General features: G+C 42.4%; 1 protein-coding gene across 1 annotated transcript in view; it reads right to left on the bottom strand.

Annotated features, from left to right (window-relative positions):
- The window catches only part of piezo1 (piezo-type mechanosensitive ion channel component 1), a 97,377-nt gene that overhangs the window by 7,638 nt on the left and 73,385 nt on the right, over positions 1-16,354 (bottom strand). Inside the window, exons 31-46 of the mRNA XM_036130651.1 lie at positions 15,843-15,943; positions 15,620-15,764; positions 15,029-15,100; positions 14,202-14,374; positions 13,970-14,076; positions 12,070-12,201; positions 11,562-11,820; positions 9,944-10,132; positions 7,994-8,125; positions 7,613-7,850; positions 5,649-5,775; positions 5,334-5,481; positions 2,955-3,107; positions 2,728-2,789; positions 1,370-1,528; positions 1,085-1,232 (exon numbers count right to left, since the gene is read on the bottom strand). Of these exons, the coding sequence (XP_035986544.1) occupies positions 1,085-1,232; positions 1,370-1,528; positions 2,728-2,789; positions 2,955-3,107; positions 5,334-5,481; positions 5,649-5,775; positions 7,613-7,850; positions 7,994-8,125; positions 9,944-10,132; positions 11,562-11,820; positions 12,070-12,201; positions 13,970-14,076; positions 14,202-14,374; positions 15,029-15,100; positions 15,620-15,764; positions 15,843-15,943 (2,345 nt within the window). The remainder of the gene's footprint in view (positions 1-1,084; positions 1,233-1,369; positions 1,529-2,727; positions 2,790-2,954; positions 3,108-5,333; positions 5,482-5,648; positions 5,776-7,612; positions 7,851-7,993; positions 8,126-9,943; positions 10,133-11,561; positions 11,821-12,069; positions 12,202-13,969; positions 14,077-14,201; positions 14,375-15,028; positions 15,101-15,619; positions 15,765-15,842; positions 15,944-16,354) is intronic.

The following is a 16,354-nucleotide window of genomic DNA, read 5'->3' as shown; positions in this document are numbered from 1 at the left end:
CTTCAAACTTCTCAGGAAGTGTGTTGGTCAGTGCAAACAACTGACCAGGGCCAGTGATCCCCAGATTCTGCTGGTAATGCCGCTGTGACTGTGAGCTGGTTGATGAAAACAACCTGAATGTTTCAGAGATGGCAGCCTCATATGGAGCCAGATCGGTCTTGATATTCACAAATGCACAAATGTGATTCATACATGCACAGGACAAGATCCATGCATGAACAGCCCGATTCATGCAAGCACAGCCCGATTCATGCAAGCACAAAGAAATCCACAAATGCACAAAAAAGTCCACGAACACACAGGACAAGATCCACGCATGAACAGCCTGATTCATGCAAGCACAGCCCGATTCATGCAAGCACAAAGAAATCCACAAATGCACAAAAAAGTCCACGAACACACAGGACAAGATCCACACATGCACAGCTCTGGTCTTTAAACTTCACTGCATTTGTGTGTGCATTTTTGAGACTCCTTTGCCGTGCACTGATTCACGCGTACATTTTTTTAAACAGAGAATGGTTTGCAACCAATCAGAAGCCTCCCTTGTATAAGCCAATCACTGGAAAGTACTCCACGTAGGGTGACTTACTCATAAGCCAATCACATTCAACCTGTTCAGGAAGCGCGTAGTATGAGCACAATGTGCTCTCAGGCTTCAGCGGGCCGGACAGCAGCCATTTGTCTGCTTTCCTTTCTAAAGGTGTGCTTCCAATGCAAGGACCTTTAATGAACCAGGGTAGTTTTCTCTGGCAGGTTTCTATCTGCGGCTCTGATTTGGTCCTGGTTCCTGCAGTGGAAATGATGGAGGCAGAGAACCTGCCCCAGAAAACTACCTGTGTTCCTGGAATACGTTCCTTCAGGCATCTAAGCAGATGTTCATACACACAGATATTCATGCAGATATTCATTCACTATTACAGGTCATGTCTGAAAAGAAGGTGAAGCCATCCTTTCTTATTTATCATGAAATCCACTCTATCTTGGGAGTCGTTCAGTTGTTTTTGGGAACCATTTCTTAGTAAAATCCCAACCTGCTTTGATATTTGCTGAGTTCAAGTCATTAGTTGCATTTACTTTATACCTTTTCTGTTTCCCGGCTGCATTTTATGATAAAGATGTTGGCATAAATGTCCTCAACACACATCCAGTCTGACAGGGACAGAGTTGTGTCGGTCCAAACCCAGTCCATCACCGCACGCAGCTCCACCAAGAATGGCACAAGGCGGAACCTAGAGAGGGAGACATGACCTTTAAAGTGGATCTTGCACTTGAACAGAATTATTTAGCACGTTCTCACAAAACAGCTACATGAACCCATAAAGTCACGTGTAAAGCAGAGACAGCTATTGTTGTTTTGTGTCCGTACCCTTGGAAGAGAAACAGGTTGAGGTGGTTGTACTTCTTGGTGAGGAAGTTGCCGAGGATACGAGTGGGGTAACCACAGCGGATCTGATAGGCCGACAGGCCAAAATAAATACACTTGACAAAGTACCACAGCTGGGCCACAAAGTTCTGGTTGAACTTCCTTAAAAAGATGGAGAAACAGAAAAGATGTTTATCATACTGAGTTAGAAATCCAGGTGACGCATTGATTGGCGATACGAGATTGTTTGCCACGGTTTTTGGGTCAAAGGTTCTGGTAGTTCTGCAAACTTCAGTTTGTGTGGTGACATTTCACATTGCATATTAGATAACTGCACAGAGTAATCAGGTGCACTGTACTGATTCCAGAAATAAAGGTCAAAATATCCATCAATCATCGATTACATGTCCATTGAACACATCTCAAATCCATCTTTTTCTGCCTGGTCCTCCTTTATTCATCATCTCACAATATCCACTTAAAGTATTTAATCGTATCAAAGTATTTCATTTATTTTAGTGTTGTAAAATATTGCTTTGATAAGTAAATATTGATGAAACTGTCACTTGGGAAACAATAATAAAAAATAAGTTCAAAGAGCTTGCTTGAAAAGAAAAACTATAGCGTTGCCATGGTTACTTCACGTCAGTACAGCCTAATCATCAGCACAAACTGAAACTGTCAATAGTCCAGCTGAAATTGTTTAGTCTAATATTGTGACGGGTTGGGGTAAAACAGCGCATGATGGAGAACCACGGCACAAGGCAGGATTGATGAAGTGTCTCAAAGATCAGAACAATGACATTTTGACTCTGTGGTCAGGAAACTCCCCAGATCAGAGCCCCACTGAGCAGTTGTGGTCCGTCCCCAGAAAGCAGGCAGAGAAACAGAAGCCAACAAGTTGGGACCAACTCCAAGAAGAGAAGAATGGCTCATCCAGCATTGGTACAGGGCTTCATAAGCAGCAGGTTTTACTGTTTAGGAAGAAGGCGTCTCAACTCTGGAACTACGGACTCCACGTAAACTGGATGTATTTTGTAATAAATCTGTCAGATGTTGGAATTGCTCCTTGGGTTTAAAGGAGAAACATGCGACAGAATCTAAAAATACCAAAAAAACACTAAAGTTAGTGCTACCACCGAATCCTTAGAGCACGACTGTAGTATGAGGGTTGTGACACATCAGAGAAAATGTGGATGGTCAGCTGACTTTCCAGCAGAACTGGATCTTAGACACCAAGCATGTGTTTAAAAATTCAACTAGAACCTTAGAGGTTCAAGTAGATTTCTGTTTGCACCAATTGCACATCATTTGCATGAAACAGATTTTTAATGGCACACAGTGATTTCTTTTGACATCACCTTTCAGTGACAGCAGGCAGGATGAAGAACATCCACAGATGAATTCCCAAAACAAGGATCACCTGAAAGAAAAGGATGACATCAGTGGAAGCAGGAAGTCAGCACAGCTTTACGAAATGCTCTTTAACTGACTGACTCCTCAACATATAACCAGGCTGAAGGTAAACTTTCTAAAAGCCCCGTAGGGAGATGTATGAATACTTAAGCTTAGAATAAATGAAACTAACCTGAAAGATGAGTTTCCCCAAAACCGCCTTGCGCAGATACAGAGCTCGGTCAATGATCATGGTACTGAACTGGATGAGCAACATCACCAGGAAGGCCTCAGGTACCTGGTCCTCTGACAGCGTGGAGGCTATATCGGCTGCAGCACTGTGCTTCTGAAGATGAGAAAGGGTGAGTTCAAGTCCCAATAAACACCTCATGAAGGTCACCTTCAAGCAGTGGTTTTCAATTCTGGTCCTGAGGACCCACTGTCCTGCCCGTTTTAGGTGTCTCCCTGCCTCCACACGCCTGTCTTGAATAAACTGGTACTGAGGAGGCCTCTGAGGAGTTAATGCAATCATCTGATTGAAATTGCATCATGTATTCAAATCCCTTTCTAAATGTTATTCTACTGGTACTACATGGCTATACAGCTCCTGAAGCTTTGGGTTAGCGGAGAAAATGGGGTCTCTAAACACCTTCTCACAAACCGGGTCACACTTTTGGAAGCTAGTTCCTTTAGCCATGCATCTCTGACAGACATTTTCAGCCTAACTCCTGGCTCTTCTGTACAGTCTCTGCTTAAACCATAAGCAGACAGACAGTGGAGAATAAACTAGGAAAGCCACGCATTAACACCTGCAGCAGGTGAGCAGTCCTTTAAAAAACAGGGAAGATCCAGCTGGACCTGGGAGATGCACCGTTCAGCTGATTGTTGACTATCTAGCAACGTTCTCAGACAGAATCTTCTGTCTGTGACATTGTTTTATTGGTGGGATGGGAGTCAAGCAGGTTCTGGTGAGACACCAAGGTTAAAATACCTAAAGACCCAATTATCAATTTCTTCTTTTCTAAAATCACTGATTAGGTTTAAAACAGTGTTTCATCCCAATGATTTATAGGCGGTTTAATAATACCCATGTTGTTTATGGCTAAAAGAATCACCTCTACTCAAGCGGTTCACAGCCCAGTGTGAAACTAGGATGAGACTTTGCCCCTCAGAGTCCAAGGTTGAAAACCAGGAAAAGGTGGACTGCTGACTCCGGGTCAGGGATCAGTCTCTGCCTCAACCAGAGGAGTTGCAGTATATTGGTGTCTTATTTAAAAGCTATGTCCCGTTGGAGCAGGAGATGGAGACACTGACTGGGGCTTTGTCTGCAGTAATGTTCCTCTGGTTCCCCTCTGGTCTGTTATAATAAACAAAGAGATGAGCCAAAAAGCAAAGGTCTCCATTTGGTGTTTGGCCTACGTTCTCACCCTCTCATATGGCCATGAGAGATGGATCATAACTAAAGCAACAAGCCTCAGCCATCTTATCAAATGGTCTCTGGAGACCTGGGAGACACCAAGATGGCTGGATGGAACATTAAAGATTGTTCAGAAAGAGGTCGTGTCCAAGAAGTGGACAGAACATGAGTGAAAAAGTTGCTTTTCTCAAATAGATACTTTGGAAGACTTTGAAGAAGCCAGAACTTCTGATCATCATCATTTAACTATAAGAAAGCGTGATTGTTCAAAAGAAAAATATCAAGAAACATGTTTACCATTATATCTATGTAGTTTAACTTGTCTGGTGCTGTTCTTTTAATGCTAAAGTAAGCATGAATTGACCGCTCAAAACTCCACCATTTAAATATTATAAAGCATGTAGTACCAAAGGGACTATGTGACAGTGAATCAACATTATTTACAGAATGAAAACCTTGCTTTGGGTTTCCTATTAAGACTCATTTAATGTGACATTGTTCCAACACATAATGGGAAGATTGTGTAATTATAACATGACTCTACAGGGTACCTTAATGGCACTAAATGGGTACACAAAGGTACCTGTTATGTACTGTATCTACATGATAACTAGACACAGGCTGATGTTTCCAAGCCTTTATTTCCGCTAATCAGGGTGGTTTTGCCCTTACTGCTAATAAAAACACAACCTTTAACATTAGACTATTTACACCACACCAATAAATCCGAAAATGTTAGCACTTTATCAAGCGCATGTTTATTACCAGCTTAAAGGTTGTCATTGTCTGACCTGACCACCGAGCTTCAATGCAGATTCTAATTTATTAAATATGACTTTGTACATTATGCAGATTAGTCCGATGAAGAACGTGAAACCCACAGTCTGCTTCAGCGACAGGAAAGGATGCGTTACTCAGATTCCTCAGAACAGTGATGCTATTCCAGAGGACATTTGTGGACATGTACAACACATCCGCAGCAGTCTGGCTTAGCTGGTGATCAAACCGAGTTAAAGTGTGGGCTGCCATATCAGATGTGCAGGATGGTGATGTTTGAGAATCATTTACTTAAAGCGTTGTTTCTTCCAGCATCAGAAGCTCCCTTCTGGCTTATAACGCTGATTAATGCCAAACATGCAACTATTCATTTCTTACCCCAAAGGCCCAAAAGCCAAAGATGATGATAACAAAGTCAATGACGTCAGTAAGGAACATCAGTGCGTAGACATCTGTGGAAGCCCGATATTTATCCTTGGTTATGCTTCTAAAGAACCTCTGAGCTGGCTGCTTTACGCTCTGGAAACTGCAGAGAAAAACACATGTTGGCGTTATATGAGATGAGCTCAACTGAACTAAATTATTGAACTGTTCTTTTGAATGTGTTGAATAACTTATGGCAGCTACAGTAAAGCAGAGTGATTATAATAGCATCTATATTGTGACATCACACCGTGAGGTCACGTGCCTTACCCCGTTATGAAGACTTGTTGGATCTTGTGTCCCACGGCGATTAATCTGAGGGCGGCCTCACTCCTCTTGCCTTTCTGGTTTTCCTCCCCTGGTTCCTTACCAGACTCTGCAGTCTCTGACAGAGACTCTATTGGAAAACAGAACAGACAACACAGATGTTTGTTTGTTTTTGTTTATTTAATTCTATTTATTTATTTTTTAATAGATTTTATTTTTATTTTTTTTGTTTTCTGAGGGGCTTTATTTATATTTAATTATAGCTTATTAAGATCTATGGTTATTTAGTTGTTACTATTACGATGTTTATTATTTCGTTTTATTTTCTTTTAGTTGCGTGGTGTACTGTTCGTACCACTTAATTTACAAAAACAACCTGGGAGTTTGACTATATGCCTTGTTCTCAACTCTTCGAAATGCACAGTACCTTTATGGTGCCAATATGTACATATTGTTGCTTGCTATGATACCCTATGTGAAAAGGATGTACATATGGATACACATCTCTATTGTTGTAATGTGCATTACTTCCTAACAAAAATACTTAAAAAAAAGAAAACACAGATGCAAACTGAACATGTAAAAACCAACATAAACTAGTTTTTAATGAGGAGTCTAACAGGTATGCCTGTGCACATTCTTAGTTATCCGAGTCATCACAACAGCAAACAGGCTTATATTGGAGGCAACCAGACTTTCGTTCAGTTCTTTCTGAAAAAGTTTCCACACCTATCCAGGAGTCTTCGTCAATTCTGGGGGCTCACACTTGAGCAACCTGCAATTGGTGAACAGCTGTTTTTAAAGGCAAGGAGGTCCATCCTCTTGGGGGCATTCTCTGTCAGATGCAAATCAATAACCCATCTCCGCTGTCCTGGGTCGTTAGAAGCTATTGCTTGGTGTGAGTGGAGTACTTGGTCACCTGAAACATGATGAGACTGCTGATATAATCTCTTTGTGTTGGAGGACCAAGCTGTGAACACTGGGGAGTTGGAAACACAATCCTCCCCCTCTGTTTAGTGATAGATTTTCTCTTTTGACCAAGATGGCTTCTTTCACCCCTCTTTCAAACCATCTGTTCTCCCTGTCCAATATCTGGACATGATTGTTGTCAAAAGAGTGCCCTCTGTTCTTGAGGTGCATGTGGACTGCTGAATCTTGCCCAGAGCTGCTGGTCCTCTGGTGCTGTGCCTTGTGTTTATGTAGCTGCTGTTTAGTTTCTCCAATGTAGCAGACTGTGTAGTCCTCGCTGCATTGGACCACATACACAATGCTGCTCAGCAGTGGTTTGGGTGTTCTGTCTTTGGGATGAACCAGTTTTTCTCTGAGAGTGTTATTAGGTTTATAATTTAGGTTTATAAACTTCCGACACATATGGAATGACAATGTTCCTGCATCTCTCTGTTCTGTGTTCGATGCTGTGTTGTTTTTCTGCCAGTTTTGTTGGCAGAAAAACGTCTCGTTAGCTGTGAAAGTACTGATTAAGAGACGTATAGCAGTAGAGAAGGCATTTTAGTCTTATTTAAAGGTCTTTTAGCTGTTTCCATTAAAGGTTTAGACCTTTTCTATGGATGCCAGCTTTGTTGGCTGATTTGACAAAGGTCCATTTTGGGTAACCACAACCACAGGACTGAACTAAATTACTGCAAGCTATTTTGACCTTTGTACTTGATGCCCAGAAGGTCGATCAACTCGCAATCTACAAAAGAACGTCAGTTGTTTTTATTTTTAAACATGCATAAATTCAACTATTTATTAACGGGCTTGCAGTCAGTATGCGCTCAGAAGAAGCCTTTAAGGTGAGAGGTAAGTCATTTTTAACCACCGCAGAAGGTGGTTATGTTCTGCTCAAGCAGCTTGGACCTTCAAAATAGTTCTGACTAAGCAGGTCCAGGGATGTGGTTTACTGTAGCCATCGGTGTTAATGCTATAGTTGCCAACATTTACAGCTGACTCATGACGTTACAAACCTTTGCTGTCCTGCTTTCTTGCTTTCTTGTTCTTTTTGCGGAATCGGATCCTGCTGTCTCTCTTTGGAACTTCCTCTGTCAGCCGTTTATCGTCTCTCTCCATCACATCTAAAGGATCCACATTGTTGATCCTGGGCTCTTTGTCAGGGTCTTCCCCCAACTCAGCAGACAGGGGTTCAGCAGCATCACGGGACTCCATGGTAGCAGCCTCTGAGCTGGTACCTGGTTCTTGAATGTCCTACATCATGAAACAATAGTTTATAAAATGAAACTGTTTAACTTTAAGAACTGCGTAATATTTGGTAATGTCAATATAAGATGTAAAAGCTATGGTAATTGGCCAATGTCCAGATTTTTCTGTGTTGATGATGAGGTAACAACCTGATCTTTTCCTTCAGCTTCTGGGGTTTCCTCCTTCCTGCTCCCGTTTTCCTCTGCTGCTCTGATGTTATGTCCATCTTCTGGTGTGCATTGCTCCTCCAGGGGGCCCTCATGGTCCCACAGACCATATTGCTGTGCACACACAAAATACTGCCTTATTATGTAACAAAAGCATCAAATATTCATGTGCATTTTCTAGAAAGACTACTTTCAACATCCAGCAACATGTGGAGAGCTTAGTTTAACTTAATCTAAGTAGGTATTTATAGGATTTGTGGTAAGGGGGGAAAAAGTCCTGAAGCTGAGGTCCCAGGGTCTTAGACAGCTGAAAGTCTGGAAAGGTAAGCTGCATACTTTTCCAGTTCAAGAGACCACTCAGCATTCTCCTCGCCCACACCCTCCCTGCATCTCATTATTGTGACCTTAGCCTGTAATACGATCCATCTCAAGGGCGGTAATAAACCGTAGTTACATTGATACAACTCCCAAAATTCAGTCCTGCAGTAACAGCTCCTAGTCGTCTCCTGTACTGGAGACCTCCTATGTTTGCATGATCTAACAGGGCTACTTCCCCTTTCTGAGGGTCACTGCCTTGACTGCCCCGATGACCACTGGCACCACTGAGGAGGCGATTTCTATAACCTTTCAATTTTCATCGTTCAGCCCGTTTTATTTCTGGAGCTTCTCTTATACCTCCTTCTTCATGCTGCCGTCACTTGAAATCACTACATCCATCACCACTGCCTCCTTCTCCATTTCATCCAACATCACCGTGTCTGATTGGTCAGACACGGTGGATCTGAAGGTCCTACACAACCATAATCCTGTCATTCTGCAGTAGTCTTGGTGATGCCTCCCAATATGTCTTTGGTATCAACTCTTGCCTAATGTGACAGACCTCAGCCTCTACTCCTCTAGCATTTGGCACCTGTCTGTGTGGCTCTGTACTGTCTCTAATAATCCCTCTATTTCAATACCCTGCCTCACTGAGAGTCAAGGCAGGGTCGCAGTCAACAGGCAAGAGGCAGGCCACACCCTGGACAGATTCTCCAGTCAATAACAGGAAACACACACCTGTGCATGGACACACACACACGCGCGCACACACAAACACACACGCACACACGAACGCGCACGCACGCACACACACACACACACACACACACACACACACACACACACACACACACACACACACAGACACACACACACACTCTCTTATTTAATGACACAGTGAGGACCATGCCTTGACTTCCATTCATCTTCAAGCATTTCTATGGCATTTTCCTAACCCTAGTCCTAAACCAAACCTTTACCAGTTTCTATCTAAACGAAACCTAATTGACACCTTAGTCCTAAAGCTAACCCCTAGCCCAGAAAAAAAATTAGGACCTATTCTCTGTCCTCACTATACATCAAAGTCCTCACTTTACTAGTAAAATGAGCAAAAATGTTCTTGCTCAGTTGCAAGTACCAGAACGCACACACGGACTCCTAATGCCAATTAGGAATATCCTAACCATGCATGGTTTTGCATTGTGGGGTGTAGCAGAGGTACCTGGAGAAAAGCCCAAGCATGCATGCATGGGGAAACTTTGCAACATTTCAGTCTCTATAGGAGTAATTCCTCATTCTGGGTCCAGTGGCTTAAACTCAGACTAAACCGTTTCTTTAACAGTTTATATCTGCAGTTATGGTGTAAAATTAGGGTTGCTTCATTTTTGCTGAGGCAGCGAAGGAAGCTTGGTTTAAAACATGCAAACGGTGATACAAACATACTCATGTGATAGAGGGAGAAAAGAGAACAGATTTCAAAGCTTGGACAGTAGAATGAAGAGAAATAATTCCTAGAGTAAGTCATTAAAATTGGTGAAAGTTCCTACATTCAGCCACTAGGACATCATCAGGTTACCTATGATGAACATGTGATTACTGTTAGCCATGACTGACCATGAGGAGGGATCTGTGGAAGAACAGAGCCAGCAGCTGAAGGAGGTCATATTTGATGTAGCTGTCAGTTTTCTCCAGGCCAAAGATGCGTGGTGGGAAGAAGGGCTTGTCTTCATTTAGGGTCATCTCATAAACACTGTTCCATGGAAAGAACCCAAACTGGAAAATGTATTTCAGCACCACCATCACCTAGCAAGAGGCAGAGCAGAACACTGGTTGCATTAGTCTGAAAGAGCATAGTTAGTTGTGAGCAAACTGCTCCTGATTCTCAGTGTTCAGAGTTTCTGACATTATAATCCTTGGAACCACAGATTCACTGAGGAATATGAGAATCCCAACCAGCAGAAAATAAGCATCTCTAACACAGAGACATAAATAATGCTCCGAAGGAGAGGCAGTGGAGAACCAGTAAGAGATAAGATAACTCTCCTTTAAACAACAAACCCTTTAAAAATCTTCTCCCAGTTTGTGCTGGACCATGCCCTGCAGGAGACCTTACTAAAAAATCTGAAAAAGTCCAAAACTGAAACTGACAGGATTGCAAGTTTTAACAGCAAATTAAAGGCTTTTTACTGTACTAAGTGAGAAAATACACAGAGCATGCATTATTCTGAACACAAGGTGGTGCTTGTTGAGCTCCTGATGCCGTTTGTTTCTAAAGGCGCCTAAAATAAAGTTGAGGTAATAGTTAAAAACTTTAATTCATCAGAACATCACCTTGCCTTACAATGAAGGATGAATTTAGGCTTTGTAATAAAGCCCAGAATTACTAAAACTCCATTTAAAAGTTATGTTTCATTTGACCAACATGTTGTTTCTGACTGGAAGTCTCTTTTGGACCAGTCCTGACCTGAAGGAGGGAGAGAGCTTTAGATTAGCAGGATGGCAAGAAGGCCTTCAAACCCTAGAGACCTGGAGCTCAACACCAGTCTATTTGCCCAGTCTATTTGGGGCAAATAGACTTTTCCATTTATAGCTGAAAAGGATTTAAATAATTTTTTTGACATACTATTTTCTGTTGAAATGTAAATCCAAGCGGAGATTATTTTACTTCTGCAATGATACTCTGCTCATTGTCTTATCTTTTTGCAGATGCCTGTCTCATTTTGAATTACAGACAAACCTCTTGGTTGAAACCAGAAAATTTGAAACCCAAGTTTCAAATGGGTATGAAAAACTTGGGTCTTAAGTGTATATTAGCCTGTCGGTGTGAAGTGCTCTTAATGGACTGTGTTTCCTTGCTTTTCTGGGGCATGGAAGGCTACTGCACAAAGCAATAAGAACCTATGAGCTTATATAAGGACTGGCTGTGCCCACGTATTCTTCATCTGATCGCACACTTCGGACTGGGACATGTGTACAGTGACAGTTCAAGATAAAGACATGTTCTGTTCCACCCCTGTAAGCTTTGCACAAAACTGGGTAGTTCTAACAGGTACTGGTGTTGACCCAGTACAGAACCCAGCAAAGTAAAACCATTCTCTTTATGCTATACTGGGACCTCTGGGGAAACCCCTTCAGCCTGTGTGTCTTTCAGTCCCAGATTGTGGATGCAATAACTCGTGCCAACATCAGTAAGAAGTGATTGAGATGTAGATGTATTCTTCAGCATCCATACCTCTGTGTAGACTATAGCTGTCATCCAGAACCTCTTAGTTGGTCTTGGAGCAGAAAGCATGGCCCACAGGAAGACCAGCATCGGCAGGACCAGCGAGATGACAGAGGCACTGACCACATTGTTCAGGACTATTATTAAATAGCAGAGCAGCTCTGAATTGGCCGACAGCAGGTTGTACACGGCTACCAGCAGCCTCAGCAAACGGTTCTGGTTGCTGTAGAATTCTCTGCTCTGCTCCAGCTCCTCTATAAAAAAGGCTCTGAGGAGGAAAAAGAGAAAACCACAGCCACACACCAATCTCCTTGTTAATGTGTTTATCAGAGATGCACTAAAACTTGGTAAAAGCAAAGACCAGAAGTAAAATACACAACAGTAGTTGTTGATAAGTAGAGTTCTCCTCCTGCACATCACTGATGGGGCATTCCCAATGCATGCATTATAGCATTGCTGCTGCTAGCTACACATCCCCCTGTAAAGGTGATAAAATCTCTATATTCTGATGCTTCACCTGTCGGACAGGATCTCGCTGGCTGTTCTGGAGTGTCTCTGTCTTAATGGCTCTGGCTGCAGTCCAGCGTCGCTGCTTGGGGCTTCTTCAGGGAGGAGATGCCCGTTGCTGCTGCGCCTCTGGGTCTCGACTCTGCATACAGACATAAATGTCCATGTGAGCAGAAAGAATTAGAAAAGGAACATTTCAGAATAACGCTTTAAATATTTAGTCTCTCAAGTGATTATATGGCACCAACCACTGTTTCATGTTTGACGAGAAGTTAGGAAAATCAGTGTTTTAATCTGCACGCGAGAGAGGACATGAAGAAATGCATAATCATTTTTGACGAGTAAGGAAACAAATGGTAAAATGGTGAATGGCTTGTACTTGTATAGTGCTTTAACTAGTCTTGACGACCTCCAAAGCGCTTTACACTACAGTCTTAGTCATTCACCCATTCACACACACATTCACACCCTGACATGGGTGAGCTATGTTAGTAGCTACAGCTGCCCTGGGGCAGACTGACAGAGGTGAGGCTGCCATACAACGGTGCCACTGGGCCCTCTGACCACCGCCAGAGCAAGAACGGCATGGCCCCGTGGCCCTCCACAAGTCCTTTAAAAGGTGAATACCATCCACTTCTAGAACAGAACCAGAGGTCCCCAGCAGACCATAGATCCTTTCTGTTTCAGAGCTGGGCTAAACTGTATCAACGTGCAGTAGTTTTAGTAGTGCCTTTTACAGAACCCACTTTAACAATGATGAAAATGCTGTGTTAGGCTTGTAAAAGCACTAAGAATAAGGTTGAGAAACAGCATGCCTAAAACAGCTGGTGTCATCTGTCTGCAACTGTATTAGCAAGCATGGAGGTTGTCATCGCCTCTGTGATGACCCCGAACCCTTGGGCCATGGCGTCTGCTCATCTCTGACACCCTGACTGCGGGGGGACATGCTGTCTCTCCTCCTGATGTGGTACGTGACAATCAGATCAAGAGAAATACTTACAGCCAGCGCAACAAGGACAGATAAAAGGGGGAAGGCTGACTTTATTCCTAAATCACATGGTCATTTTTCCAGCAGTGACCCTTAGGGGAATTTAAAAGGCATCAATATCATTATCGCTTAGAGCAGGAGACATGATCAATGACCCAGACATGGTTCTCCCTGATCCAATGAACACATTCCATGGCTGCATTGAGGTGTCCCACACCTCCCCCAGATCTAGGCTCACTTTCCTCAGAGCATCCAAAACCACATTCCAGACTGAGCCCTATGAACTCCTAGTGTACCCACTGACATCTTCACCATCCCTCTGATAATGCCTCTCAGTTCCAAAGACCCAGCTAGGACATGGAGGACTTGTGTCTGGTGGTCCAATGAAGAATTTTAACCAAGGACACCTTCTCCATAATACGGCCATCGGTGTGCCCATAAGAAGAACTGACTTACATAACTGCTGATCCAACTGTATCTTAAGTCTAGAAGATAAAACACTTTAAAACCACTCCAGGGCTCTCATTTATGAAGCTTGTGTACGCACACAATGGGGCCTGAAACGTTAGTATGTCACTTTTCACTCAAAAGTTGGGATCTTTCTCTCCATATCAGACTTTAATCATAGATCGACTTCATCATACACATTCAAAACTGCTGTGTTACTCATGCTTACGCTGGTGAGACATAACTCTACAAGAGGACCTTTCAATGAAATTAAAGGAGATCCCATAAACCAAGTTAAATCTTAAATAAAAGTCTGCAGAACTTTTAGGCTCCGTTTTCTCCATCAGGCAATCCCACAATCACACATGTAAGACTGTATATGTGGCATAAAACCATGCTAACCGTTCTCACCGTGTTAACAATATAAAGCATGACATAGATGGTAAAAAGCAGACATGACCAACACCTCACTGACCTGCTTCTGGTAGCATGTTCTGGAGCAGCTTGATCCAAACATGTACTCAGAGTGGAACTCTCACTGTTCTGGGACCCCAGGTCTTCTCTGGACTCGGCTGTATCACGCTGTCATGATCAGGGAGACACATATCCAAAGTTTGCTGAATGGACATTGTGTAATTACTTTATTCTGTTTAAATGATCAAGCTTGTGCCTGTGTACAGTAAGAACGGTTTCTGAGCTGCATTTACCTGTTTGATTTTGTGTATGATGAAGTAGCGTTCGTTGCACAGGACAGTAGATGTATCTCTGTACTGTTTAGTGAGCAGATTGAGCCACTGGGTCAGACCATCCACCATGGCCAAAATAATGGCCCATAGGAAGCGTAGAATGTCCAGGATCTTCTGAACCATCTCTCCGTGCACTGCATCACAAAGGAGGAGGGAGACAAAGAGGGAAGAACAGGAGTCTGGAGCACAAAGCAGGTTCCAAGTACCCAGGCTGTGTGGAGACAAGCACTGCATGGTGCCTGGAATCAGCCCTTTTTAGCGTGACTGCTCTTTGCTGGTCACCAGTCAATGGGAAACTAAAGAAGCTGACATCATAACTGCTGTCAGGTCACAATAACAACTCTGGTGTGGAAGTTGTCACTGTGGGAAGCAGTCTCAAAGTTAGCCGTCTTCACCATCAGTGAGCTAATTGTGCTACTCTTTAATATGAAGTTTAAAATGTCCACTCTGTAATCACTGTTACTGTTTCTAGTCTTTGCTTAGAAACAGTAAACCCTGCTTTATAGCTACTGCTCCCACATGGTGAGACAAGCACAAGGTCAGGCTTAAGATTAAAATGTTCAAGAGGTGACCCATAAATGTGCCATTTCAAAACACCCATTTCATTTTAAAGGTACAGAACACAAATTTGTTGCAATTATTCAAAGAACTGATCATTTGTAAGTCAGTTTTTACTAATATTATTATGATTTCTAAGCTAATCCTTTAGTTTGCAGCGGTGGACTCCTGCCTATATCCACCACTGGGCATTGACCAGACAGTGATATTCATTCTGAGCGTTTACCTACCAGACTCTTCCTCCTCAGGATCCTCCACTTCGCCATTAACATCAGCCTCCTCAAAAACGTTATCTGCAGAAGCTACACACACACACACACACACACACACACACACACACACACACACACACACACACACACACACACACACACATTTATTTGCCCTGATTTAGCTTTATTTAGTCAGTCATCATATCTGCCATGAATTAAAACGATTCTCAGAGTACAACTAAACAAAACAACTAAACAAACCCACAGCAGTCAGGATTGTGTGCTGAACATTTCAGTCCAGATATTTGCAATAATTTGTATACAACATCTAACCTAATGGACTCAAGATCCAAATGTATTCTAATATAAGCCTGCAATTAATGTTACACAAAGATCTAATTCAGTCAAATTCATGTTAAATGATTAAACTGAGCTCTCTATTGACAGTTTCAGAGCTTTTAGTAAAATATTCAGTAGGTTAGATATTTAGTTTTAAAATCTATCTTCCAAAAGAGGAACTAAATGAAACAAATGAGTCTGTCAAATCTAATGCTAAGACTTTGAATCAATTCTTAGTTTTCTTGGTATGAAAGCATGCAGACACATTACCCTTCAGCGTGAGAGCTTCCTGTTGGGAATCTCTTCTTTCTCGTATCCTTGCTTCTTTTCCTTTAATGGCTTTCAAGTGTCTCTGACGTCTCTGGCGTTCCCTCAAAGCTGTCTTCACACTAGTCACCCATGCCTGGTATGCCAGCTGGGATACATCCTTTCATGTAAGAGCCACTAATTCATCAACATTTAGAAACTATGAGAATTAGTTGTGGGTTCTGACCTGGCACGCAGTCTGCGTCTGAGGCTTCTTTTCTTCATAATTCAGATCGTCTTCATCCTCACTGTCGGATTCAAACAGGTAGTAGTCCCCTGAGTGGATGACTGTGAGTAAAAGACATCTAAATTAACCAACCTGTCATATGTCAAGGTGCACTATAAGCTTTTGAATAAAAAGGCTCATTCTGTATAAATAAATAAATACTCCTCTCTACTTAGACTTAATTTACAGCACATTATAAAGAAACGGGGCATCAGGCTGTAGATGTTCAAAGCCAGCAAAGGAAAACCCCAAATGCGTGGCAGCTTGACCTGCAGCCAAAGGTGGTTCTGCAAAGTCTTGACTCAGTGCAGTTCAAAAAAAAAAAAAACAAATTTGAAAACTATGTTTAACGTTTGATCTGAATCCCGATCATGCACTACCTTTTTAGTGGTCGATCACATTAAATAAAAACGGGATAAATATGGGAAGTTCCGAGTTGTGGATGAAAACATTTGCAGGGCAGCGTAGTAATC

This window comes from Fundulus heteroclitus, unplaced genomic scaffold, assembly GCF_011125445.2.
Source record: "Fundulus heteroclitus isolate FHET01 unplaced genomic scaffold, MU-UCD_Fhet_4.1 scaffold_37, whole genome shotgun sequence".
Lineage (NCBI taxonomy): Eukaryota > Metazoa > Chordata > Actinopteri > Cyprinodontiformes > Fundulidae > Fundulus > Fundulus heteroclitus.
Note: the sequence above shows the minus strand (reverse complement) of the source record. Positions and strands in the feature narration are given on the sequence as shown.